Source organism: Anopheles ziemanni, chromosome 2 (assembly GCF_943734765.1).
Source record: "Anopheles ziemanni chromosome 2, idAnoZiCoDA_A2_x.2, whole genome shotgun sequence".
NCBI lineage: Eukaryota > Metazoa > Arthropoda > Insecta > Diptera > Culicidae > Anopheles > Anopheles ziemanni.
Genome location: NC_080705.1, coordinates 5,860,715 through 5,886,485, shown reverse-complemented (window position 1 = coordinate 5,886,485; position 25,771 = coordinate 5,860,715). Strand labels below are relative to the sequence as shown.

Below are 25,771 nucleotides of genomic sequence, written 5' to 3'. Positions count from 1 at the left end.
GTCAATCTGATCAATGAGCATCTCACACGATACTACTCCGTTCTAATTCCTGTCACACGTCACGAAGAAAAGAAGATATCCACGAATCAGTGTAAAAAGGAATTAAAGGTCCATGCCGCCTCGAAGAACGAGAAAGATAATCTATTGTTACAATCTGATAACATATACATTTTACTGCTATCTAAACAGTGGGCCAAGACCACACAGCTCATCTTACAAATGCTCGAGAAAAAACTTATGCCTGAGATATACATTCTTGGAGAATACTTTGAAGCAGCCTCTATCAATGGACAGATCGATGCATTCAATCGTATTGCTAAACTTCTTCCTGGTAGTGTGAAATCCACTGTATCGTTCGATAAATATTATCGCTCGGCAGATTTATCCAGTGGAGGTCTGAAAAAATACCTGGACAAGCTGCTTCGCTTATCGAAAACATTCAAAACTAAAGTAGAAGCGGAAAAATCTATCGAAGATTTCTGCATCGTTGGCTTATGTTGGGGTTTGAAGCAACATCCGGAGTTGGATGGAATGTTTGAGCAGGTGGCGCGTAGCTATGATTCATGGGGTGTCCAAAAACCCTACAACGTTCTCTGGCAATATTATTTCATATCCGGTAATACAGAGAAAGCAAATACCATCTGGAATATTCTCGTCAAAGGCGATAATGTAAAACTTTCGATTGGAGAGATCCTATATGAGGCAAGGGAAAGAAATGACCCCGAGTTATGTAATGCATGGATGGAACATTGCCGAAAAATGGATTTTGAATTTGAGAAAGATGACCTGTATGAATGTTTAATTGACATAATGCTTACAAAAATGAACCTGAGCTCAGCGCTCGATGTTATTAGTAAATATGCCGAAGAAGAGGAATTGAAGTTGGGTTATGGGACTGCGCGGTGGATAAAAGCTAGCTGTGAATTGAATGGTATCGATTATTCTTGTTACGAATCAAAAATTAGAACATAGTTCCCAGGCCGATGAGTTCAAAAATTTATAGATTTGGAGTATTTGCAATAGCAATCGATATCATGGATTCGAAATTGATGTAATGGTAAATGATGTTAATAAAAACTCTGTAACAAACGATAATTTCGAACCTGTGTCCTAGATAAAAATGTATTCAACGTTTATCAACGAATCATTTCATTCACACGAATTTCCATTGAAGAGTAAACCAAAACCCAAAAAAATAGATTGGTCTGAAAACTATGTCCAGTTTTACTAGATGACTCAAGTGCATTGGAAGATTTAGTGAACAATACCCGAAAAAGCAGTAGCAAGTTGGTACACTGTGCTGTAGAATTTATAACTACCTCAACCCTCTCCCACTAGTTAATTTCACTGTAACAGAAATTATTTTTCATAGTCTTTCCATGTTTTGTGATGGAACTTGTGTTTATTTTATTTATAATTTCAAATGCATGAGTAATATCTCACTTACATCTTAACTCTTGCAAAAAGGGGGAAAAAAAAATCCCCATTAAAAAGGGAATTCCATACCTTGATACTCAACACTTGACTGTAGCCATTGCTCAGTCCATTCGTCCAATTCCACGGACTCTTTTTCAACATACTTCATTAAACGTAGGGCTGAGGTTGGATTGTTTTTAGCAAGTAATATACCAATCAAACTATCATATATACCTTTTTTATCTATATCTATATTGGTTTCACACCACAACCTTATTAAGCGACGACATAATGAAGCGTCATATGTTTCATTTGCCACATGAAGAATCTCTTCAACTGAAATTTCATGTACACGTTTAACAATTACATCATTCCAGATGTCACATTCTTTTGCCGATCCTTGTATGAAATAATGCTGCCAGAGGACTTCGTAGGGTTTCAGTACACCCCATGCAGCGTAGTTATCTGCAACTTTCTTAAACAGTCCGTCCAAATGTGGCCTTTGTTTCAACCCCCAACATGAACCGACGACACAGAAGTCTTCGATTGATTTCTCCGCTTCTTCTAAGCTTCGGAACTCTCTAGACCACTGCAATTGTCTGTCAAGGTACTTTTTCACGTTGCCACTTGATATATCTGCCCATCGGTAAAATGAATCAAACGATATAGTGGATTTCACACTTTCAGGAAGCAGTTCATCAATACGATCGAATGTGTCTATTTGGCCATTGATAGCGGCTGCCTCGAGGAAATCATCAAAATCGGACGACATGGGTATGAGTTTCTTTTCGAGAATGTCTAGGACCAACTTCGTGGCACTGGATAGGTCTTTAAAAGACAACATAGCTTGCAGAAGCTTTGATTGTTCCCTTAGATTATCATTGTCGATTTTTGGGCTCCATATGTTTTGAGTTTGTTCAGTATTTTCTAGAACCATCTGTGAGGCGTTGGATAAGGCTTTCTTTTCATGTTTAATGAGCAGCTTTTGAGTTTGTTTAGTGTTTGTTAGAACCAACTTTGAGGCGTCAGATAAGTTTTTATAAATTGCTTGCCACTTTCTATTCTGTTGAGTTTTAAGCCACTGTTGAAGTTCTGATAGTTGCCTTGCTACGTCGATTGTCGAATTTTGTGGTTCTGGGCTCCATCTGTAATGCATTTGAGGTTCCATGAAATTATTTTCAGTTACTTTAGCATGAACTTCTTGAATCATCTTTGAGGATTCGTGGCAAATTTTAAATATTGAATCAATTGTCGAATTATTGATTTTTGGGCTTTCAGGTTCAATCATCAGATTATCAGCTGGTTTATTTTTTTCGCTGACCGTAACGTTTGCCCTTAATTCCTGCAATTCCTTATTGCGATCTACCAGTGATTCCTTTTCACAGTGATTCGTGGATATCTCCTTTTCTTCGTGACGTGTGACAGGAATTAGAACGGAGTAGTACCGTGTGAGATACTCACTGATCAGATTGACAACAAACACAAAGGGCAGTTGGGTGTTGATTTGGTCGTCGCCACATTTGTCCAATAAAGCGATGAGAAACTCCCAGTAAGCGTGGATGTACACACTGTCCAACTCCGGTTGATCATGCTTGTAATGATCAGAGTGTGGGATGTTTTCTTGCACGAATCGGAGTGTATCAACGAATTGATTATTGTCGAATAAATACTTTGCTACACGCAGCAACACCACACGAGTGAGCGTGAATGTGGGATTCTTGATTCGGATGCTTTTAAGCAACTCTTCTGCATATTTTGTTTTCCCGCTCGTGACGTACATTTCCACCGCTGCTTCGTAGATGTCGGGGGGGATTTCGAAATTTTCATCTTCAAGCCTTTGAAGTAACGCTACCAACTTCTCTTGATCGTTCGATCGAATTACCGATCGGATAAGCTGTAGTTTAAGGGCGTTCACGTTCAAGTCCATGCTTTCCATTTCCAAAATAAACTCTTCCAATTCTGGCACAGAGAGATGCTTACCCGCAGCGGTTTTATATTGAGTGCCATCATGTTCATTCATCGCTCCAGATTTGGTCTCGTTCAACCTACCGAGCAAGCTCTTGAATATCATATCGCTGCTTTCCGCATAACGATCAGTTAATTTTTCCCCGAGCCTTTTGCTGATCGTTAGACCTTCGTTGATGAAACTTTTCAGTATGATCAGCATCCTTTTCTGTCCATCCTCCGTTGATGATCCTGCATCGAACATCATATCATTGAATGATTTTTCTAAGCCTTCGCATTCAGTAATGTTGTCGTCCTCGGCTATTACGGCTCTATCAAACAATTCGAATCGCTTCGTTATGGATATCAGACTGAAGATCCTGCTCAAATCGTCTAAAACGTAACCGTATTGGTGCATCTGTTCCTCCACGCGCTTGATGTGCTTTCCATGTCCACTATCGGCCAGCGACTGCAAGATCATGATGAATCCTTCCTCCTTCATGGTAATATTATTCTTCTTACAAGTTTCCAGAGTTTGGCACATGTATTCAATATCACCTTTCCGAGCATAGGCACAAAGCAGTGAGTAAAAGGCAAGGTCTGATAGCTTTTTGTTAGCTCGTATGGTCTCTTCCAGCATATCTGCGGCTGCTGCGAGTTCACTAGAAAGTAAAACGATGAATTAGTAAAATGAAACCCTTTTCTCTACATCCGTTCGTTTCCTTCATACTCTGCCTGGCTGTTGGTTATGATGAGCATATCCAAAATATACTGACTGATACCGAACCCTTTCTCCTTCATGGCAGCAAATATTTTGTTGGCAGCTTTGATCTCGCCGTTCAAGCAATTGCAGAGCAACAACTTTTGGTATGTGACGCGATTAGGTTGAAGGCCCTTCGATTCCAAATCTGCTAGAAAATCGGTTGCGGAAAACCGATGTTCGTTTTCCCAGTACACACGCAGTAGGGCATTATAATGCGAAATATCCAGCGAGATGTTCGATGCTTCATACGATTCTAGTATGTTCTGAACAAGCGCCATTCGGGTTTCCTTAGATTCGTCGGAAAGAATGGTACCTGTTCGAACAGGGTGAATAATCCTTTGATAAGAATCATATTATTGATAAAAGTGGAAAAACAACAGCAACATACCACAGCACTGTATTATCAGTAAAACCTGTGCATTTGTTGCACTTTTATCTGCACGCACTTGGTCCAGCAGTTGCTCCACCTCAAGACGAGATATTTTGTTAGAATTTTGTACATTTTGAAGGAGTTGTAGAGTTAATTGATCCATCTTGTCGGGACGTCCAATTGGCACGGCAGTTGAATATTAAGTGACGCGCAAAAATGACAGGTTGCCTTTACATGCCTTAAAACCGTTTAAAACCGGTTGACGTGTTGTACGTTTTCCGTATCAACATTCGTTGGTGTTGTTTAACCGGTTTTAACAATAATACTAATAATTATAATAGAAATCCATATTAATTGAAACATTACGTTTCATTTTTCATGGTGCATGTATTTCCATTCTTGCTCAATCACCAAATGGTACAACAAATTCCCGCTGTGGAGGAAATTGAAAATTACAGACGACGACCACGACGGCCACCCTTCCTGCGCGTTGAATCCGACGGAATCGGCGTCACATCCTCGATGCGGCCAATCTTCATTGACGAACGGGCGAGCGCACGGAGTGCGGACTGGGCACCCGGTCCGGGTGTCTTCGTACGGTTTCCACCGGTAGCACGCAGCTTGATGTGCAGAGCGGTGATACCGAGCGACTTGCACTTCTCCGCAACATCCTGGTTGGAACGCAAACGGAAAAACAATATATCACGTTAGCAACAATCTCGAAGCGCCTCGCATTGAATAGTTGAATCTCACCTGAGCGGCCAACATAGCAGCGTAAGGCGATGCCTCGTCACGATCAGCCTTCACCTTCATTCCGCCGGTGACGCGAGAAATCGTTTCCTTGCCGGACAGATCGGTGACGTGCACGAACGTGTCGTTGAAACTAGCGTAGATATGGGCCACTCCGAAGACAACCTCGCCATCGCGAACCTGCGGTCCCAGCGAAACCTGCACCTCTTCCTTCGCGACCTTGTTCTTCCGTGATGGAGCCATCGCTTAGCGTCGATACTTCTGCACAATAGAAAAAGGCAAATGCCACCATTATTTACAGATCGACTGCCGGTACTGTTGCAATAGGTTAGGGTAAAGCGGCGAGTTAACATGCAAATCTAACTATCGATAGCAACTCGGAGCAACGTAAGAAGCACGTAGAATGCTATCGTTATGTTCAGGATGGTCTTGCACACATTATCTAAGCAAAATTATTCTTACCTCGCAACGAAACGTGCTGCTTGATTGATGCGTGTATTGAAAAGGGGTTGTTGTTTTTCGCAGCTTTCATCAAATGTCAGTTTCTACTAATCTGACAGTCCCAAGGCACCATAGGTATATCAGGTAGTGCCCATCCATTTACGCATGGCTCTACGAACCTTGATTGGTACCGAAAACAACAAGCTGTCAAAATCGATAGAACAAAACGGGGCTGTCAAACGCACACGCATTTTCTTGCAGTCTGTAATCATGGCCTCTATATTGCGGTCGAGTAAATTCGTGCGTTATTTCGCGGGTTTCGCCAGAAACTTAGTGTTTAACACTGCCCGCGAAACCGAGAGCAGTTTCGTGCAGCAAACGCAATGTTTGTGCGGTAATTTCACAAGGTATGCTAGGGCTAGGTGTGGCCATGTTTGCCGAGGTAAAGCTCGGCACGTGCGACCCCATCCCGGGGGTAGCCGGTATAATTACGCAACTTGTAACACAAATTTCTTCGGCGATGTTTGCAATGAACGGCCGTTTGCTGATGGACAAATGGTTTCTTTTACAGTGGTTTTGCTACGGCCGCCATCAACAGCAAGAGTGGGCTGGATCGCTCGCTCAAGCGGTTGGACGAGGATGTGCGTAGGTCTGGCCGGATCTCCAGGCGGGACCTGGAGGAGGTCCTGGAAGAGATACGAATCAATCGATCGGCAACGAGCGCACAGTCACTGCTGGTGATACGCTGTTGTGGTAAGTTACTTTACCTACAAATTTTCTTCTATGTGAGTCGAACTGAATGTTGTTACCCTTAACGGACAGGCAACCTAGTGCCGGAAGAATTGCCCGAAGTACGGACGGCACTGGTGCAGGAAATATGGAAAACGCTAAAGAACCTGAACGTTGCCATGGACGTTTCGCACTACAACGCGCTGCTGCGTGTGTACCTGGACAACGAGCATCCATTCTCACCGACCGAGTTTCTGGCCGATATGCAGTCGAAAGGCATCGAACCGAACCGAGTCACCTACCAGCGGCTCATTTCCCGCTACTGTCAGCAGGGTGACATCGAGGGTGCGACGAAAATATTGGAATACATGCGCGAAAAGCAACTCCCGGTGAACGAGTACGTTTTCAACGCACTCATCATGGGACACTCGCAGGCCGAGTAAGTACTCCCCGTGGACTTTGGCCTGGGATCAATTGGTCTTTGAACTCCCAATTTTAAACCCATTTTTTTAGCGATCTCGAATCAGCCACCGGTATTTTGGCGGTAATGGCCCAGGCAGGTTTGCAACCATCGGCCGACACCTACACGACACTCCTGTGCGGGTACGCTCGGAAAGGTGACATTGACTACATCTGCAAGACGATGGACGCATGCGAACAGAAGGAAATATTCCTGCTCGACAAGGACATCCTGGAGGTAATCTACACGCTCGCTGCGAACGGACACGCCGAGCGAGTGGATCAGTTGGTGGAGAAAATTCGTCGCCAAGCCGGTTATAATCAGGACGCGGTAAATGTCATCCTTCGGCTCATCAACAAGGGCCAAGAGGAGGTCGGAATGAAGCTGCTCCGAACGATGCCCCGGGCATCGAAGAACGACGGTGAGCTGGCAAACACGGGCAGCTTTCTGGTACGCCAGCTGGTTCGTGCAAAACGTCCCGCGGCCAAGGTGATTGAAATTTGCCGTGAGCTTCAGCAGAGCGGCATGAACGATCGTGCATTTCTAATTGCGCTCGAGACGGCCCTCAAGAGTGGCTCGGTTGAGCTGAGCTTCGAGCTACTGCAGGAACTGTCGCAACAGAATCAACCGATTCGGCAGCACTTTTTCTGGCCCCTCATGTGTACCAGCGGCGATGCAACGATGACGAAGGAGGCACGCACCGAGAACGTGCTGTACGTGCTGCGGTCGATGACGGAGAAGTTTAACATCTACCCGAGCAGCGAAACGGTCCGCGAGTACGCCGTTCCGAACCTGCCCGTGACGAACAACGACATCGTCATTCAGTTGCTTCGTAGTGCCGGCATTTCGTCGGCCGTTGCCAGCTCAAGCTGCGCGTACGTCGCCCTCGAGCGGAACAATCTCAAAGAGGCGGCCAACATTGCGTCCCGCTATCGGGCGTACTATTCACCCGGCGTTTACCGGAAACCGCTGGTGCAGGCCCTCTATCAGACGCGGGATTATGAATCGTACGTGCGCTTTGCGCGTTCGCTCTACGATGGACTGAAACGGTCTCGGTCCGCCGAAGAGGAAACCGACCAACCCGCTGGAGGAGGAGTTGAGGGAACGGAAGGGGCGGTCACCAACAACAGCAGCAGCGTGGAAGCGATGCAGGCGGAAACACTGGGTTGCATTATCTACGATGCGCTGGTCACCTTCAAAACCGATCGCGTGGAAATGATGCAGAAAATTCTCACCGGATTCGTTGCGCAAGGGCTTTCCATTAGCCACGGGCTGGCGGAGAAGATCCAGGAGCGTATGGGTGGGGAGATGACGGCGGAAATTTCTGGCCTTCTGTCGAAGCTGGCGGCGGGTGATTTGGAACCGATCGAGCTGGAACGGGAACAACGGGATCGTACGCAGACGGCGACGGCCCAGCGACAGAAGCCCGCGAGCGCGAGTCTCTCCATCCCTCAGCTGGAGCGTCTGATTGCAGAAATGGAGAGCCGGAAGGAGAACACCAATGCACTCAAATCGCAGCTCATCCGGTCGACGATCCGTGCGAATGACGTCGCCAAAACAGCCGAAGTGATGGAAAAGCTCGAAGGCGAGAACTACGTCATTAGTCCGGCGATCTACGGGCTTGTGATTGAACTGTACGCCACGAACGGAAAACTCGAGGAAGCGATTGGGCTGCTGAAGAGCGTCAAAGCCAAACAACCCGACTTCGTGCTCGATCGGGTGAAGGTGGTCCGGTTGGCGCAGGGTATGCTCGAAACGGAACGGTTCGACGAGGCGCTACAGTTTCTGAAGGAGAACAGCAAAGAAGAGCCCCCAAGGGAGGAGGTGGACTTTGTGTACAACAGTGCCTGCTGGCGTTTGCTGAACATTCTCGCCGAGAAAGGCCAAGTGCAGCAGGTGAACCAAATGTTTGATCATCTGATCGGTCAGGGCTATATCAAGGCGCAAAACATATTCCTTGGATCGTTGATAAAGGTGCACCTGGTGCGCGATGATCTAACGTCGGCCATGGGTACGTTTGCGGACATCTGCCAAAAGTACCGCATGACACCGTGGAAGACGGAGCTCACGTGTCGGTTGATTCAGGCGGAAGATGCCACCAACCTGCAGCGTCTGACCGATCTCAGCACGGAGGTACACGGTGAGGTCAACAGTCTGTACGATCTGGTGTTTGCGTTCGTCGACTGCGGCCGCATCCGGCAAGCGCGTAAAATCCTCGAAACTCCCGGCCTGCGCACTCGGTACGCGCGCATCCAGACGGCCTGTGAGCGTTACCAGCAGGAGGGCAAAACGGCCAGCCTCGAGGGGCTCATGGAGGCCACCAAGGACCTCAGTCACATCGATCGCACCGAGATCTACCACAAGCTGCTGCAGAGCTACATCCACGAGAAGGATGCGGACAAAGCGCTCGGGCTGTGGACGCGCATGCAGGAGGAAAGTGTCGCACCGTCGGACGCTTTCATGACGGAGCTGGCACAGTTTTTAAAGACGAACGGATACGAGGTACCGTTTGTCGTTCCGGAGCCACGTACCACTCGCGCGGCTGAGACGAAAAAGTCATCTTCCGCGGCGGCAAACGGCGGAGGTCCAGGTGCACGCACGAAAGCAACCAAAGAGTCAACCCGCGGCGCACCAACGGCGTCGACGGCGGCGGATAGGCAGCAACGAACTCAGGCAAATCCTGCCCTGCGTGAGCTAAAGGCAGCAATCAAGGCAAACAACCACGATCGCGTCCTGGCCGCGTACGAATCGATGGCGGCGGGCACAAAGCTTAATCTTACCGAACAGTCGGCCATTATAGAATCGCTGGTAAACCGGGAGCGGCTTACCGAAGCCACCAAGATGGTGTTGGAACTTCTGGAGCAGAAACTGTTCCCCATTCCGCGCACGTTCAAGTTTTACCTCAACAAACTGGCGATCAGTGGCGACGTGGCAACGTTCGAGCGCATCGGAACACTCATTTCGGACGACCTGAAACGACAGGTTTCCTTCGACAATCGTTTGTGCCATGCGAACGTGTCCAGTGGCAATGCGGAACAGTACCTGCGCCGGTTGGAGGAAGCGCTCGATCGAGTGCAGAGCAAGGAAGAGGCACTGCTGCAGTCGAAACATTTCCCCATCGGTGGCGCATCCGGGATACTGTCGCAGCATCCGGAACTGCACGAACGATACGAACAGCTGGCGGAGCGGTACGCCAAGTGGGATCTCCGTGCACCGATCAACGCTCTCTGGACGCACTACTTCATCGTCGGTGATAGCGAGCGAGCCGGTGCCATCTGGGATCGGCACCTAAAAGACAGCTCGCGTATTATGTTCCAAAAGATTATCCAGCAAGCGCGTGATACAAAAAATGAAGCCCTTTGTCGGCGGCTCATAGACGCGCTCCGCGATTCGCAGGTAGCCGAGAAGGGCAAGGGGCTTATCTACAGCTGTCTGATCGACATTTTGATCGCGAACGGCAAACCCGAAGAGGCGCTGGTAGCGCTCGACGAGGGTCTGACGATGACCTGCCTGGAGAATATCAACCGGACGGCACTGAAGCGGCTACAGGAGGGTCTGACGGTGAAGGGCAAAGAATTCCCCCATACCATTCCGGCGAAGCAAAACAGCAAAGCACGGGAACCGTCGTCGACCAGCAGCAGTGACAGTGATAGCGAGAGTAGCAGTGACGAGGAAGCCAAAAAGGCCAAGGCGAAACCACCGACCACCGCGACGACGACGACGACGACGGCGACAGGAGGCGGAAGCAGCAGTAGTCCGAAGCTTTCGTAAACTCGTTTTAAATGTTTAAACCTAAGAAAAGGAGCAGCAAATCACAGCTTAATCATAATCCAGGAAGTTTAATCCATGCACTAAAAAAAGTTAGTCATCCCGTAGGTGTAGGTGTGTATTTGTTCTGCGATATGCCAGCATTAGTAGTCATGACCAATAAAACTCAGAGTAACATCAAATTTTGTACGCCTTTTATTAACGTTAATGAAAGGGTATTCAAATCATGCTTAACATGTTTGATTAAATTTTTAAAATATTTATCTACTTCAAGTTAAATCAATGAACCACATTTGCGTGTGGTGTACTTGCTTTTAAAAAATTTACAGAAAGATACGAAATATTGCTTGTGATTATCCTTTAACCCGATACCTCGCACTTAAATTATAAAAACTTATTGTAATAAGTTTGATTTAACCCGCGTACGGAAAAGGTGAAAGTAATGGAAACACAGCCTACCTTTCTGAGTAACAATCGTGGATGAAAAAAATGATGTTATACAACAACGTGAAATTGGAAATGAAAACTATGGCTTATACATGCACAGGCAGGGACATACATATTTTAAATTATTTTCTAATTATTTACAGCTTAAAAGGCAGCCCAATTGTCTAGAAGCTAACAGGCGGCATTTAAACGGAATGTTGTTTTCAAACTATTGCTTGTCGCATGCTGACGAAATCCCATGTGTTTGCTGCACTCGTGGGTAATACAACGGGTTGGAAGGGGGAAGTGAACAAGGCAATCGTCGGGGGTATTCAGCAAACTAGCTGCTGCAGCAGCTGAGAAGTGCTGAAGAACCATTACTGTCACAGACGGCAGCAAGTAAACACGTAGAAATCCCGTCGTCGTCTCGCAATCCGTTCATTATCGTTTGTGGTACGCTTTGTTTCGTTCGTCGTAAATAATTAGTCGTGCGTTTGTAAAGTTTTAAAGTGATTTTCCCTCAAAATGCTTCGCTTTGGGCAGCTTGTCGTTCGTAACGGCCAGAAGGTGAAGGGCATCGAGCTCCGAAGGTAATAATAGTGGCCAAAACGATCAACTATTTATAGTAGCATGGATAAAAAGTAAAACTTCACGGCGGGTTGCGTTACGTTGAGTAACAGCTTCCACTCTGAATCCGCATAGCAATGACCTTGAGTCCTTGATGGTTCCTGTTTTCGTTCGATTGGGCGAACAAACAAAAGAAAGGAAGCAAGAAGAAAAATATAGGTCACAGGCTACACGAGCGTTTCGGTGGTTATCAACTTTGTACGAAACGGATTCTCCGCCAAGGGGATCAACAACGAAAGGCAACCAGTCTCGCCAGGGGGGAAAGTGGACTTTGCTCTTTCGTATCATCGTTGAACACGATGGCTGTTGTGGACGATGGACGGCAAAGTGAAGCAATTTACGTAAACAACCACAACACAGCAGGCGTTGATGAGGGTGATGTTGACATATACGTTCACGTGTGAGATGGCTCGTGGAAAGCAGAACACGATGGGGGTTAAAGTATAATATTTTTCTTTACATTTACCATCGGCTTAAAAATGAATGCCCATACTGTTAGAAGAACCCGGTGGGTAATCTTTTGTACAAGCTATCGACTGGCCGTTCAATGGTGTCGGAGATTGATAAGATACCGCTTATCCAGACGAAACTGGAATGGGATTCCAGGCGTACAAAATTTGATAAAGAAACACTGCTTCATTCCTATTTTTCGTTCCCTTTTAGATGCCTTTCCGCGGCGCCGCAGGTGAAGCGGGCCGAGCAGGCCGCGGCACCGGTCGAGGCGGAAAAGCAGCGTCCCAACATGTCCTTCCTCACGAACATCTTTCGCGGTGAGGTCCAACCGGCCCAAGTATTCCCGTACCCGGAAGCGTTAGATGCCGAGCAGAAGGAGTACATCGCTGCGTTCGTCGATCCGGTGACGAAGTTTTTCGAGGAAGTCAACGACCCCGTCAAAAACGATGCGAACGCCTCGATCGACGAAAAGACCACCGAGGCGCTCTGGGAGCTGGGCGCCTTTTCGCTCCAGGTACCGCCGGAATACGGTGGACTCGGGCTGAACAACACCCAGTACTCGCGCATGTGCGACATTATCGGTGGTCAAGATCTCGGACTGGGCATTTTCATCGGTGCGCATCAAAGCATCGGGTTTAAGGTAGGTAATCAGTGCGATTCCGTATTTGATAACGGGATAACACGTGGATGACAGTGGGTGTTTGATCCGTTGAGTCAGACGTAGGGTTAGACTTTCGACCAGGGACGATCTTTAAACGCCCTTCATCGAACCGTCCGATAACGATACACATCTATTTTACAACAGGGTATTTTGCTCTACGGAACCAAGGAGCAAAAGGAAAAATATCTTCCGAAGGTGTCCACCGGCAAGACGTACGCTGCGTTCGCGCTCACCGAGCCCAGCTCGGGCTCCGATGCCGGTTCGATCCGGTGTCGGGCTGTAAAGTCGGCCGACGGAAAGCACTACGTACTGAACGGTTCGAAAATCTGGATTTCGAATGGTGGCATTGCCGACGTCATGACCGTGTTTGCTCAGACCGAGATCGAGGATCCGAAGACGGGCCAAAAGAAGGACAAGGTGACGGCGTTCATCGTCGAGCGGGGTTTCGGTGGGGTCAGCAGTGGCCCGCCGGAGAACAAGATGGGTATCAAGTGCTCCAACACGGCCGAAGTGTACTTCGAAGACGTAAAGATACCGATGGAGAACGTCCTCGGAGGTGAAGGCAATGGGTTTAAGGTGGCGATGAACATTCTCAACAATGGACGGTTCGGTATGGCGGCCACCCTTTCCGGAACGATGCGTGCCTGCATCCAGAAGGCGGCCGAGCATGCGACGAATCGTGTTCAGTTTGGACGAAAGATTGAAACGTATGGCGGTATTCAGGAGAAGCTGGCCAAGATGGCAATGCACCATTACGCGACCCAATCGATGGCGTACATGATCTCCGGTAACATGGACACGGGCTCGCAGGACTACCACCTGGAGGCGGCCATTTCGAAGGTGTTCGCCTCCGAGTCCGCCTGGTACGTGTGCGACGAAGCGATCCAAATCCTCGGTGGTATGGGCTTCATGAAGGACTGTGGATTGGAGCGCGTGATGCGTGATCTGCGTATTTTCCGAATCTTCGAGGGTACGAACGATATCCTCCGACTGTTCGTGGCCCTCACCGGCATCCAGTACGCCGGATCACACCTAAAGGAGCTGCAGCGTGCGTTCAAAAACCCTGCCACCAACATGGGACTGATCTTCAAGGAAGGTTCGCGCCGTGCAATCCGCAGCATCGGATACGGTGGAACGGACATGAGCGCGTACGTGGCGGAACCGTTGAAATTGTCGGCGAAGCAGTGTTCGGAGTGTATCGACCTATTTGGGCAGGCTGTTGAATCGCTGCTGATCAAGTACGGCAAGAAGATTGTCGATGAGCAGTTCCTGCTGAATCGGCTGGCGGATGCGGCCATCGACACGTACTCGATGGCGGTCGTTCTCTCGCGGGCAAGCCGGTCGGTGAAAAAAGATCTTCCATCGGCCGAGCACGAGGTGTTGATGACCAAGGCATGGTGTCATGAGGTAAGTAAAGAATGTCAGTAGACGGTTTTCTCGAATTAATTTTCACAAATTCCTTCCCTTTTCCACATTCTCCCCAGGCGAGTGATCGAGTGCGTGTAAATATTCGAAAAATCAACAACGAGTCGTTCGTGACAAACTACGGTGTTATGTCACAGATTTCGAAGAACATTTGTGCCAACAACGGAATTGCACACAACAATCCCCTGGACATCGATTAAGCTGTGACCTGGGACCGACACACCACCCCCGGGATTCCCAATACTTTTCTGGAGAAAGTTACAAAAGTGAATCTTTGCAAAAGTGTGTGCGTGCGCGCGTGTTTTGAGTTAACCAACGACCAATGTTGTCCATCCGCTGATCGATCCGCTGACAGCAGAAACGCTCAGTACATTGGAAACAGAGGAGCACTGTAGGAAATGTGTGATAGGAGGGATAATAGTTTAATTTCGTTTCGTTCGTTTCAATGCTTAGACAACTTATTTCGCTAAGATTATGTTATCGAGGGAGTCTCTTTCGGTACTCCTATATTTTTTTGCTTATTTACGACCACGATTCCACCGCTTGCTATGATTTTTTTTTATGTGTAAAGACAGCATCACCAAGCAACTATAGAGGCATTACTTATGTAAGTTTAAAAAAGTAATAATGTACATACAACCTCACTCTGTAGCCAATTACCGCGGCCTTGTAATGAACCGGGCAACGGAAATAGACCAATTGTTTCATAATTCAAAATGCGGTTGCGTTTCAGCTCTCGTCCACTTCAATCCGAATGCGTTTCATGGACACTCCTCTATTGACAACACGGAAAGATATACTGATTCGATGGCTACTATGTCGGAAAAATGAAAAAGCATGGGTGTTCCTTGAAACCTGACCAACCTTTGCAGCCCAAAGTTCGCAAAGCTTATCGTTATGCTGCGGAGATAAACAAATTTGCACGTCAAAGTTGCGAAATTCGTGATACCAAACAAGGAACTGACCTTGCTTTAAAACGCTCCCACTTTCCCTTCTTATGACGTGGAGTTCTTTTAATGCCATTTATCTTACTCAAGTGGACTTTGTTGTCGTTAAAAATAACCATGGCCGGATAAGGGAATGCGGTTCTCTAGGTGAGAAAGCATTAATAGACCTTTGACAGAGTTCAGTTCAGGTCAGTCACGGTAACAAGTTGCACCTCCAGAATGTTACACTCCGCCATTTGGCCTGTGGTGACTCGAAAGAGTCGGTTAGTTTTACGGCCACCGACAGTGGCCTTGTTCACTTCGAATACCACACATTTTGCAGAGGCAAATCCTTCTGCCTCTTTAGAGAGGAAACCCAACACAAATCGTTCCTTTATGATGAACTTGTTTAGTGGTAAACTGCAAACTTCCGAACTATTTCCCTATCCGGAGCCATTGAACGAGGAGCAGAAAGAGTACGCACGGGCGTTGGTCGATCCGGTGCATAGATTTTTCACGGTAAGTATCTTGTTGTACAACATTTCACAAATGACTAATGTTTTGGAATGCTTGTAGAAAGTCAACGATGCGGTGAGAAATGATGATACGAGTAATGTGGATTCCAAAACCATCGATGCCCTGTGGGACCTTGGGTTGCTTTCGGTGTATGTACCACCCGAACTGGGTGGATTAGGACTTTGCAACGTGCAGTCGGTGCTGATGGCCGAAATCAGTGGTGGTTACGATCTCTCTTTGAGTTTGATGATCGGCGCCCATAAGAGTATCGGCACGAAAGGAATTCTCCTGTACGGTAGCGAGCAACAGAAACAAAAGTATTTGCCCATGCTGAGTACGGGCCGTGTGTTTGGAGCTTTCGCATTGACCGAGCCCGGCTCTGGATCGGATGCAGCGTCTATTAAAACTAAGGCCGTACTAAGTTCGTGTGGGAAGTATTACCTCATGAACGGTTCGAAGCTGTGGATTTCGGGCGGAGGCCTGGCGGACGTGTTTACTACCTTCGCTCAGGTGGAAGTGGTCGATCCGCAGACAGGAGAGAAGCGTAACAAAATGACGGCATTTATCGTGGAGCGAAGTTTCGGAGGCGTTAGCACGGGACCGCCGGAAGATAAGATGGGCCTAAAGTGTTCGGTCACGAATGAGCTGTTTCTGGATGACGTTAGAGTGCCGGTGGAGAACGTGCTGGGGGAGATCGGTTGTGGTTTCAAGATTGCCGTGAACATCCTGAATTCGGGCCGCTACGGCCTGGGTGCAATGCTTTCGGGAACGATGAAAACATGCATCGAAAAAGCCACCGAACACGTGACCAGTCGTGTGCAATTCAAGCGTCATCTGATCGAGTTTGAGAACGTCCAGGAGAAACTGGCCATGATGGCTACCCACCACTATGTGGCACAGAGTTTGACGTACATGGTTTCCGGTAACATGGACCAGGGATCGGTGGACTTCCATCTGGAGGCGGCCGTTAGCAAGGTGTTCTGCACGGAAGCGGCGTGGTACGTCTGTGACGAAGCCATTCAGCTGCTCGGAGGCAATGGGTTCATGAAGTCGAGCGGATTGGAGCGATTCCTTCGAGATATTCGTGTTTTTCGCATTTTCGAGGGTGCGAACGATGTACTGAGAATGTTTATCGCTTTGACCGGTATCCAACAGGCGGGAAAAAGCTTACAGGAAATTCAGAAGTCGCTAAAGAACCCACTGGGAAATATAGGAGTGATTCTGGCAGAAGGTTCCAGGCGTTTTGAGCGCAAGGTTGGAATGGGACGTACGGATTTGAGCCCTTTCGTTGCGAAGGAACTACACAACGCTGCCAAGCAGTGTGCTGAGGTAGAGAGGTTTTTGTTATGTTGCATGTCCACACCCTAACGTTACCTTCTTCTTCTTCACAGAGCATCGATATATTCAGCCAAACTGTAGAATCTCTGCTTCTTAAACACGGAAAAGCCATAACAGAACGGCAGTTTCTGCTGGCAAGGGTGGCCGACAGTGCCATCGATATCTACGCAATGGCAACCACCCTTTCTAGAGCATCCCGCGCAGTTCGACTCGGTCTTCCATCGGCCGAGCAGGAAGTTCTGATGACTCAGATCTGGTGCAAGGAGGCGAATGAGCGTGTCCTTTCGAGCGTAAACCGAATCCATTCGAGGGCTTCCCAAGAGAACTATCGTCGAATGGCCACCATCGCAAAGACCGTCTCCGAGCGAAGAGGATTACCGTACACGAATCCGAACGAAATTGACTGAACCGAATAAATCAGTTATCGGATCGCGTTTAGGTGTGTCTTGCTTTCATGTTAGATAAGCTCTGGTCACGAGTCCCAGACCCCTCCGACTATGGAATCGAGGTTTGGAATTTCCCGCGCCATGGGGGGGTCATATCATAAGCCTTTTTCACCCGAAACGATATCCAAACTCCATTTGCAGACGCAAAAACAACATGTCAATACGTAGATAGTGATGTTTTTGATTGATATCAGACGTAGGATTAAATTAAAAAAAAATGTAAGCAACACCAAATGGTGGTGATTTAAAGTGTTTTTCGAATCCGGTCAGCCTTAGTTCCGTTGTGGTTCCTGATCAGATAGCATACCAGTAATAAAATGTTAAAAACGTGCGTGAATTCCGTGTCAGTTTGTCAGGTTCGGCAGATGTTGCTTCGAAGTGCCATTCGGAATGTGTCCCTCGGTCCCACGTTGCAAAGCAAAGAGCAGCTGAAACCGAACCGATCGTTCGTTATGAACGTGTTCAGTGGGAAACTACAAACGGCCGAACTGTTTCCGTATCCGGAGCCATTGAGCGACGAGCAGAAGGAATACGTGCAGGCGTTTGTTGATCCAACGGTTAAATTTTACCAGGCAAGGAGTGGAACGGTGGTGTGGAGCAATAGCCCGTATTCTAAAAGAGTTTGTTTTGCATTGTAGGAAGTAAACGATGCCGCTCGAAACGATGCAACGGCCAACGTCGACCAGGCGGTTGTGGACGCGTTGTGGGATCAGGGATTTCTCGGTCCGTTTATTCCCACCGAGTACGGTGGGTTAGGACTATCGAATTCTCAGTCGGTGCGGCTGTCCGAGATCTCCGGCGGCTACGATCTTGGTATGTGCATCTACGCCGGAGCGCATCAGACCATCGGCACCAAAGGTATAATGCTGTACGGCACGAAGGAACAGAAGGAAAAGTACTTACCTCAGCTGAGTTCGGGTCGCGTATTTGGAGCGTTTGCACTTACCGAACCGGGTACGGGTTCCGATGCCGCCTCGGTGAAAACGAAAGCGATCCTGAGTCCCTGTGGGAAGTATTACATCCTGAATGGTTCGAAACTGTGGTGCTCGGGTGGTGGAATCGCGAACATCTTCACCACCTTCGCCCAGGTGGAAGTGGCCGATCCGCAGACGGGTGAAAAGAAAAACAAAATGACGGCATTCATCGTTGAGCGACAGTTCGAGGGTGTTAGCACGGGACCACCGGAAGATAAGATGGGCATTAAGTGTTCCGTTACGACAGAAATATTCTTCGACGATGCCAAAGTGCCGGTGGAGAACGTCCTGGGGGAGATCGGCAGTGGGTTCAAGATTGCCGTGAACATCCTCAACTCCGGTAGGTTCGGCCTTGGTGCTATGCTTTCGGGAACGATGAAAACGTGCATCGAAAAAGCCACCGAACACGTGACCAGTCGTGTGCAGTTCAAGAGGAAGCTGATCGAGTTTGAGAACGTCCAGGAGAAACTGGCCATGATGGCTACCCACCACTATGTGGCGCAGAGTCTCACCTACATGGTGGCAGGAAATATGGATAAGGGATCGGTGGACTTCCATCTGGAGGCGGCCGTTAGCAAGGTGTTCTGCACGGAAGCGGCGTGGTACGTATGTGACGAAGCCATTCAGCTGCTCGGAGGCAATGGGTTCATGAAGTCCAGTGGATTGGAGCGGTTTCTCAGGGATATGAGGATCTTCCGAATCTTCGAGGGTGCGAACGATGTGTTGCGAATGTTTATCGCCTTAACCGGAATCCAGCATGCGGGAAAAGATCTTCGGGAGCTTCAGAAGGCGTTGAAGAATCCTCTGGGAAATATAGGAGTGGTTCTGGCGGAAGGATCGAAACGTGCCGGACGCAAGGTTGGAGTAGGAGGAACTGATTTAACTCCATTCGTGGCGAAAGAACTACAGAACGCTGCCAAACAGTGCGCCGAGGTAAGTTAGCGTAAATGACCCCTACAGAACATACTACCTTAACTGTCCACATGTCTGATTCCTTCCTTCCAGTGCGTGGACAAGTTCAGCCAAACCATCGAATCTCTGCTCGCGAAGCACGGCAAGGGCATCGTTGAACGTCAGTTCCAGCTGGCCAGGGTAGCCGACTGCGTCATCGATATCTACACCATGGCGACCGTGCTGTCGCGTGCTACCCGGTCCTCGAAGAAGGGATTACCGTCGGCTCAGCATGAGCTCGTGATGGCGCAGCTGTGGTGCCAGGAGGCTAGCAATCGGGTGCACCGCAATTTGAACCGGATTCACTCGACCGCCTTCCAGAACCATTATCAACGGATGGCACTGGTGGCGCGGAACGTGTCCGAACGGCGCGGCGTTGCGCACACTAATCCACTGGAGATTGATTAAAGTTTTACGATATTTTTAGATAAACCCGCACTGAACAATAAATGCGTGTTGGTGATGAAAAGTAGAAAGGGGACCGGTTTTTCGTTATCTCTGTGAAGGGAAAAAAGTGTGTCATTTATCGTAATGCCGGCAAACCGGTTAAACTTATCAATTCCTGGCTAATTCCCGCTGCTCGTGCAAATCTGTCCCATTCGGGCACGTTTTTTGGGGGCATGTAAGGAAAATGAATACTACTGCCGCGATGCAACTGCTGGCAACTCAGTTGCGTTTCTGGCCTCCCGAGATTGGTACCGTTTTTGAAGCGTGTTTTGCTGGTGGTTTGTGATTCGAATCCAATACAAAAATGCTGCGTTTTGGTGGTTTGGTTCTTTCCCGCAATGAGCACTCCTCAAAGGCTCTACTGAATCTTTCGTCTAGGTAAGTCCAGAAAAATTTAACAGAATTTCATTACAGAAATATTAAGTTCTACTCGTTCTTTTGATAATGCTTGAAAGCCACGAGAATTTAGAATTTCACAATGTTACTTAATACAAGATCTCGTGAATAAGAATGTCTCATTTTTATACTTTTGTGTGAATTGCTGTACGGCAACACACGAGTAAAAATTATTTAACTTTAGTTCGGATGCTGTGGTTTTTTTTAAAATGGATACACCCTGTGGTGTCAACGAACGCACATGTTGATAAACAAAGCCACCTTCGCCGTTCCACGTGTTAGAGGAAAAACGCGAAAAAATACGCGAGAGCATAGCATACATGAATGGGGATGTTCCCCAAACTCGCGAGAGAATGGGGCTTTTGAAAGGCAGGCGCGAGCGACCAACACAATAAAAAGTATGATTCCCGCGGCTCGGCAAACTCCTCAAACATCTATCTGCTCATTCGTTTGACGAACGTCGTTTGGTGCTGCTGGTGTACGTTCTGCTCAAACTGCTCGCAATCGTCATCGCCGTTCGTTTGTTTATTAGGAGTTAAAAGTTGGCAGCGAAAATGTTTCGTTTTCATCGCATAATTTTGTCCAACGGAAGTGCCTCGGTTCGTAACCAAGGAACGCCTTCTTGGATGCAGAACAGCAACAGGTAAGTTGTTGGCAGAAGGCAAATTGTTGGGAGTGAAAGTATGCCACAGCAAAAAGTGCCCAGCCCCCTGCGATTCGATTCAACGGAGTGTGTGGACTTTGGACCCCGCGACCCCGAGCTCGTTGGCGGTTTCGCGCAAATCCGTGATGATATCACATCGCTAAGTGACTTGGCGATTTTGTCTCTTCAACTGGCACACTGCCCTGTGGCTCAGCGATATGTCGTAGAAGGCCGTGAACTTTGGAACGAGGAGGACACTGTCTTATACAGCTCAACTGATATGAGATAATGCGGAGTGTGGCGGCTTCCTTACTATGTGGTAAACGGTGACGCACTCAAGAAGTTCTTTCTGACGATTGATATGGGCCTTAAGGGAATTCCATTGTTCTCTGTGTGTGTATATTTTAAACGAAAAATTTTACATTTAATTCTATCTTTTTTATTATAGATGCCTTTCGGCAGCCCCGCAAACGAAACCGGTGAAAAAGGCCTCGCCTGCGCCCACGGTCAACACTTCGTACATGGCGAATTTGTTCCGTGGTGAGGTAGAACCGCTGCAGGTGTTCCCTTTCCCGGACGCGCTCAAGCCGGAACAGAAGGAACTCGTCAGCTCGTTGGTTGACCCTGTTTCACGCTTTTTGGTAGGTTGGTCCCCTGCCAAAGCCTCTTATGGGCCATTAGTTGAATGAATTTCTTTTTGCCTTTTTAGAATGACTACGATCCCGTGCAGGCGGAAAAGAACGGTGGACCGGATGAGGCCACCTTCCAGAGCATGTGGGAGATGGGTTTGATGGGAATGCAGTCGCCAGAGGAATTCGGAGGGCTCGCCCTTCCGAACACGGGGTACGCACGGATGGGAGAACTGGTCGGTGCGATCGATCTGGGGCTGGCCGTTGTTTTCGGTGCCCATCAGAGTATCGGCTGGAAGGGCATCCTGTTGTACGGAACGGAGGAACAGAAGCAGAAGTATCTCCCGCAAGTTACGACCGGTGGGACGATCGCAGCGTTCTGTTTGACGGAACCAAGCTCGGGATCGGATGCAGGGTCAATCCGCAGTCGGGCGGTAAAGTCGGCCGATGGTAAGCACTACGTGCTGAATGGATCGAAGATCTGGATCAGTGGAGGCGGATTAGCCAACGTGTTTACGGTATTTGCGCAAACCGAAGTAACCGATGCGAGGACGGGTCAAAAGAGGGATAAAGTGACGGCATTCATCGTGGAGCGTGCGTTCGCGGGTGTCACCACAGGACCGCCGGAGGACAAGATGGGCATCAAGTGCTCCAATACGGCCGAAGTTTACTTCGATGACGTGAAGATCCCGATTGAGAACGTCCTCGGAGCAGAAGGCGACGGATTTAAGGTGGCGATGAACATTCTCAACAACGGACGATTCGGTATGTCGGGTACGCTGGCCGGTACGATGGCTCATTGTATCCGAAAGGCCGCGGAACACGCGACTACCCGCGTGCAGTTTGGACAGAAGATTGAAAACTTTGGCAACGTCCAGGAGAAACTGGCGCGCATGGCCATGAATCAGTACGTGAGCCAATCGATGGGGTACATGATCTCGGGCAACATGGATGCCGGGCACAAGGACTACCACCTGGAGGCGGCAATTTCGAAGATTTTTGCCTCCGAAGCAGCCTGGAATGTGTGTGACGAAGCTATCCAAGTTCTCGGCGGCAATGGTTTCATGAAATCGAGTGGACTGGAAAAGTTTCTGCGTGACATTCGGATCTATCGCATCTTCGAAGGTGCCAACGACATTCTGCGCCTGTTCGTGGCCCTCACCGGTATCCAGTACGCCGGATCACACCTAAAGGAGCTTCAGCGTGCGTTCAAAAACCCAACAGCTAATCTGGGCCTTATTTTCAAGGAGGGCTCACGACGTGCTGTCCGCAGCATCGGCTACGGTGGAACTGATCTCAGTACGTTCGTGGCGGATCCGCTTAAGGAATCGGCCAACCTGTGTGCGGATAGTATCGATCGGTTCTCAAAGACCATCGAGTCGCTACTGATCAAACATGGCAAGGGCATTGTTGACCAACAGTTCCTACTGGTGCGACTGGCCGATTCAGCGATTGATATCTACGCCATGTCTTGTGTGCTATCCAGGGCGACGAAAGCGATTCGCGAGAATCATCCTTCCGCCGAACATGAGGTGCTGATGGCAAAGGCATGGTGTGTGGAGGTAAGACGCCAACGGAACCTTGAAACAAGATGTAAGAAGTGTCCTAATCCTATTTTTTTACGGTTTTCTTCCACAGGCAAATGATCGTGTAAGAATTAACATCCGACGGATTAACAGTGGAGTGTTCCTAAAGAACTTTGACACGATGAGTTCAATCGCGAAAAATATCTGCTCTCAACAAGGCATTGTTCAGTCGAATCCGGTCGGAATTGTTTAACGAAGACCAGACTGGTGTCGATGGTATGCTTTAAATATACTGCATGTGATAATTCTGTTTCCCTTGAGAGGAATAAAAGTTCAAGATAATGTTTCATTCGGTTTGACACGACTGTTGCTTTAGATTTATTAGAAATAAATATTAACAAAATTCGCGGATACAATAAGGAACTTAGAAACGCTGTCTACTTCACTTCGTTCATACTACATTAAATTAATCTTGCTTTTGTGTTTGAGTTGTCATCGTGACCCAGCACTCGACGGGAAAATGGGAGCAGAGTTGATAGAAAAAAAGAAGATACACATTTTATCTAATTAATAAGTTAACCAAGGCAAAATCGAGATGTGCGATGTGCGTTATTGCAGTATCAAATTTGTTTTCAAAAACCTATCTACAAAACTAGCCAATACAGTCTTATCCGGGATCGGAGGATGGGTTGGCGCCTTTTTCCTACTTGGCCGCAACATGCTACACCGAGTTTACATCAATTCGATAATTACATTTTGTGGGTGTTTGTTTCTTTTTTCGTTTTGGCTAATGGAAGGTAACTTTTGAAGAAACGTTTGAAAGGTCCGGAAAAGAAAGAAGTTGATGAAAGATAGAAAGGGTGTATTGTATAAGGATATTTTACGAAAGTGGTACTTTTGTAGGAAAATCTGGGTGTACATGGTATTAACTTTCTGCCTTAGATCTATGTAGACAGTCCCGGTATGAACATTGAACTGTGCAATAACGTTAAAATACACGACCATGTGCTAAATGTTTGTCCTTGTGGATTTGATTGTAGAGTTTCCTTTTCAGTTACTTCAGGCAGAGTAGAATTTCGATCCCGATGGCCGGGAATTGTTATGGTAGAGGTTTTCTGTTTGCCCCTTTTTGTCCTGGTTTCACCCGTGCTGGTAGTTCATGTCGAGAAAAATATACTTCTAATATATTTCACGATCCCACGATGGTTGGTTTGATTAATCTATATTTAGCGAAGACAGTTGCTTTTCAACGCTGTGGAGAGAGAAAGGTGTAAGAAAATACATTTGAATTTTGATGGAGCGAGAAAACGCTTACGTTATTTCGATGTCCTGAAACAGATCCCCTATCCAGGCGATCGAGATGCAGTAGTGTTGGAACAGTTGCATCAACAGCTCGCCTTCGTCCAGCATCTCGATCCGCTCGGTGCGGGCTCGTTCCGAGGCGGGTATGCTGTTGTAGATCTGCACCATATCCCACGCTCTGGCACCGTGCCAGTTGCATTGCATAAATCTAAATATGTACGAGAAATTTCGTAAAAGTACGAAAGGCCGTTTGTTGGGAAGGAAGTTCCTACCTTGAGATCTGAGTTTCGAGGGAAACGCAAGAATCCACCCCGGCTAAACTGCACCCGCGCTGCCGCAAGTTGTTCAGCATCACCTCACCGAACCGATCGTTCATGTTGACCTGTTCGTAGTTGACAAAGGCGGCCGTCTTGAAGTTCGCCGCGAACCACTTGAGCAGATTGTTGCAGTTTTGCGACTCGATGTACACCAGTACGCATTCGGCCAGGAAGATTGTTGGTACGTTGTAGTCAATCTCGGACTGCTGCAGCTTTTGTGCCACCTCGTCGATGTTGCGCAAGTCCACCCCGACGATATGGTAGTTAGTGGAGTGCAGATCAGTCGGACTGAGGCGGACTTCACCATCTAGAAGTAAGTTAGGGGAATCAACATAAACATCCGGCTCAGAGGCGGCTTTGATTTTCAACTTACCTTCAACGTGGATTTTTTCGAGCAATATCTTATTTCGTTTGATTTGGTAGCATTTGCGCGACGTGACGGTGGGGAAGTCCAGCTCGACAAAGTTAGTCACCATGTGTCCAGCATCCCGGAGTCTCCAGTAGAGCGTATCGAAGCCGCAACCGAGATTGATTATTTGGCATTTGTCCCCGGTTTTCTGAAACGCAGGAAAAAATCAACAAATCAGTATTGCCCTGCTTGCTGATATTTTGCACGCAATGCGCATCATCATCATCATCATCATCGGCTAACCTTGAAAAATTTCTCGATGCACATCTGAATACCCTTGACGCGGGCATAGTAGCCCCGGTTTATTTCGGGCGCCTTGCGATCCGGGTTGCGCACAAAGTGGCCAATGTAGTCGTCCTTCCAGTAGCCCAGCTTCACCGCCGACCGTTTGCAGTTGCTCGCATCGTCGTTCGTGGATATGACGGCCTCGTCGCAGGGATAAAATCCTGGCGTATCCATTGGGAGTACTTTTTTCTGCCGCAGCCCTCTGTGCACTGGGTGTTGGTTTTTATCAAATGTTTGTCTGTACACGGAGGCACCGCCTGGAAAAGTAACGACACGTATCAGATTTCCACTGACCACTTGCTTTCGGGGACTAGAAGCAGTCGAAAAGCGACATCCTTTCGCTTCGTTCACTTCAATAATACACGGAAAGATTGTTGCTAACCTTTAGAAGATTTTTCACAGCTGTGTATCAACAAATGGTGTTTAATCCAAT

General features: G+C 47.9%; 7 protein-coding genes across 8 annotated transcripts; 4 read left to right on the top strand and 3 right to left on the bottom strand.

Annotated features, from left to right (window-relative positions):
- Positions 1–2,523: 2,523 nt before the first annotated feature.
- On the bottom strand, positions 2,524–4,401 carry LOC131286107 (uncharacterized). The gene is made up of 3 exons (XM_058315020.1): positions 4,091–4,401; positions 2,878–4,022; positions 2,524–2,561 (listed from the first exon to the last, which is right to left on the bottom strand). Exons 1-3 carry the CDS (start codon positions 4,399–4,401, stop codon positions 2,524–2,526), a joined length of 1,494 nt encoding a protein of 497 aa, XP_058171003.1.
- Positions 4,402–4,844: 443 nt separating this feature from the next.
- On the bottom strand, positions 4,845–5,794 carry LOC131281865 (small ribosomal subunit protein uS11B). The gene is made up of 3 exons (XM_058311225.1): positions 5,706–5,794; positions 5,247–5,504; positions 4,845–5,164 (listed from the first exon to the last, which is right to left on the bottom strand). Exons 2-3 carry the CDS (start codon positions 5,484–5,486, stop codon positions 4,946–4,948), a joined length of 459 nt encoding a protein of 152 aa, XP_058167208.1. The 5' UTR covers positions 5,487–5,504; positions 5,706–5,794; the 3' UTR covers positions 4,845–4,945.
- A 166-nt stretch (positions 5,795–5,960) lies between these two features.
- Positions 5,961–14,950, top strand: LOC131282033 (very long-chain specific acyl-CoA dehydrogenase, mitochondrial-like). Of its 2 annotated transcripts, XM_058311415.1 has the most exons (7): positions 5,961–6,091; positions 6,256–6,437; positions 6,507–6,852; positions 6,927–10,269; positions 12,428–12,787; positions 12,953–14,215; positions 14,293–14,950. In XM_058311415.1, the coding sequence occupies exons 3-7, from the start codon at positions 6,593–6,595 to the stop codon at positions 14,431–14,433; spliced, it is 5,367 nt and encodes a 1,788-aa protein (XP_058167398.1). In that variant the 5' UTR covers positions 5,961–6,091; positions 6,256–6,437; positions 6,507–6,592; the 3' UTR covers positions 14,434–14,950. The 2 variants fall into 2 exon arrangements, with proteins under 2 accessions (XP_058167398.1, XP_058167399.1); XM_058311416.1 differs by lacking the exons at positions 5,961–6,091; positions 6,256–6,437; positions 6,507–6,852; positions 6,927–10,269 and adding an exon at positions 11,509–11,657 and having other exon boundaries at positions 12,358–12,787.
- Positions 14,951–15,399: 449 nt separating this feature from the next.
- LOC131285786 (very long-chain specific acyl-CoA dehydrogenase, mitochondrial-like) lies at positions 15,400–17,420 on the top strand. Its single transcript, XM_058314677.1, has 3 exons — positions 15,400–15,678; positions 15,736–17,004; positions 17,067–17,420. Exons 1-3 carry the CDS (start codon positions 15,400–15,402, stop codon positions 17,418–17,420), a joined length of 1,902 nt encoding a protein of 633 aa, XP_058170660.1.
- A 356-nt stretch (positions 17,421–17,776) lies between these two features.
- Positions 17,777–19,792, top strand: LOC131281489 (very long-chain specific acyl-CoA dehydrogenase, mitochondrial-like). Its single transcript, XM_058310824.1, has 3 exons — positions 17,777–18,031; positions 18,098–19,366; positions 19,439–19,792. Exons 1-3 carry the CDS (start codon positions 17,777–17,779, stop codon positions 19,790–19,792), a joined length of 1,878 nt encoding a protein of 625 aa, XP_058166807.1.
- A 1,533-nt stretch (positions 19,793–21,325) lies between these two features.
- On the top strand, positions 21,326–23,318 carry LOC131281107 (very long-chain specific acyl-CoA dehydrogenase, mitochondrial-like). The gene is made up of 3 exons (XM_058310397.1): positions 21,326–21,511; positions 21,580–23,061; positions 23,138–23,318. The coding sequence occupies exons 1-3, from the start codon at positions 21,392–21,394 to the stop codon at positions 23,276–23,278; spliced, it is 1,743 nt and encodes a 580-aa protein (XP_058166380.1). The 5' UTR covers positions 21,326–21,391; the 3' UTR covers positions 23,279–23,318.
- Positions 23,319–23,576: 258 nt separating this feature from the next.
- On the bottom strand, positions 23,577–25,563 carry LOC131290484 (leucine carboxyl methyltransferase 1). Its single transcript, XM_058319636.1, has 5 exons — positions 25,297–25,563; positions 25,018–25,201; positions 24,600–24,951; positions 24,341–24,535; positions 23,577–24,277 (listed from the first exon to the last, which is right to left on the bottom strand). The coding sequence occupies exons 1-5, from the start codon at positions 25,510–25,512 to the stop codon at positions 24,241–24,243; spliced, it is 984 nt and encodes a 327-aa protein (XP_058175619.1). The 5' UTR covers positions 25,513–25,563; the 3' UTR covers positions 23,577–24,240.
- Between the last annotated feature and the right edge of the window lie 208 nt (positions 25,564–25,771).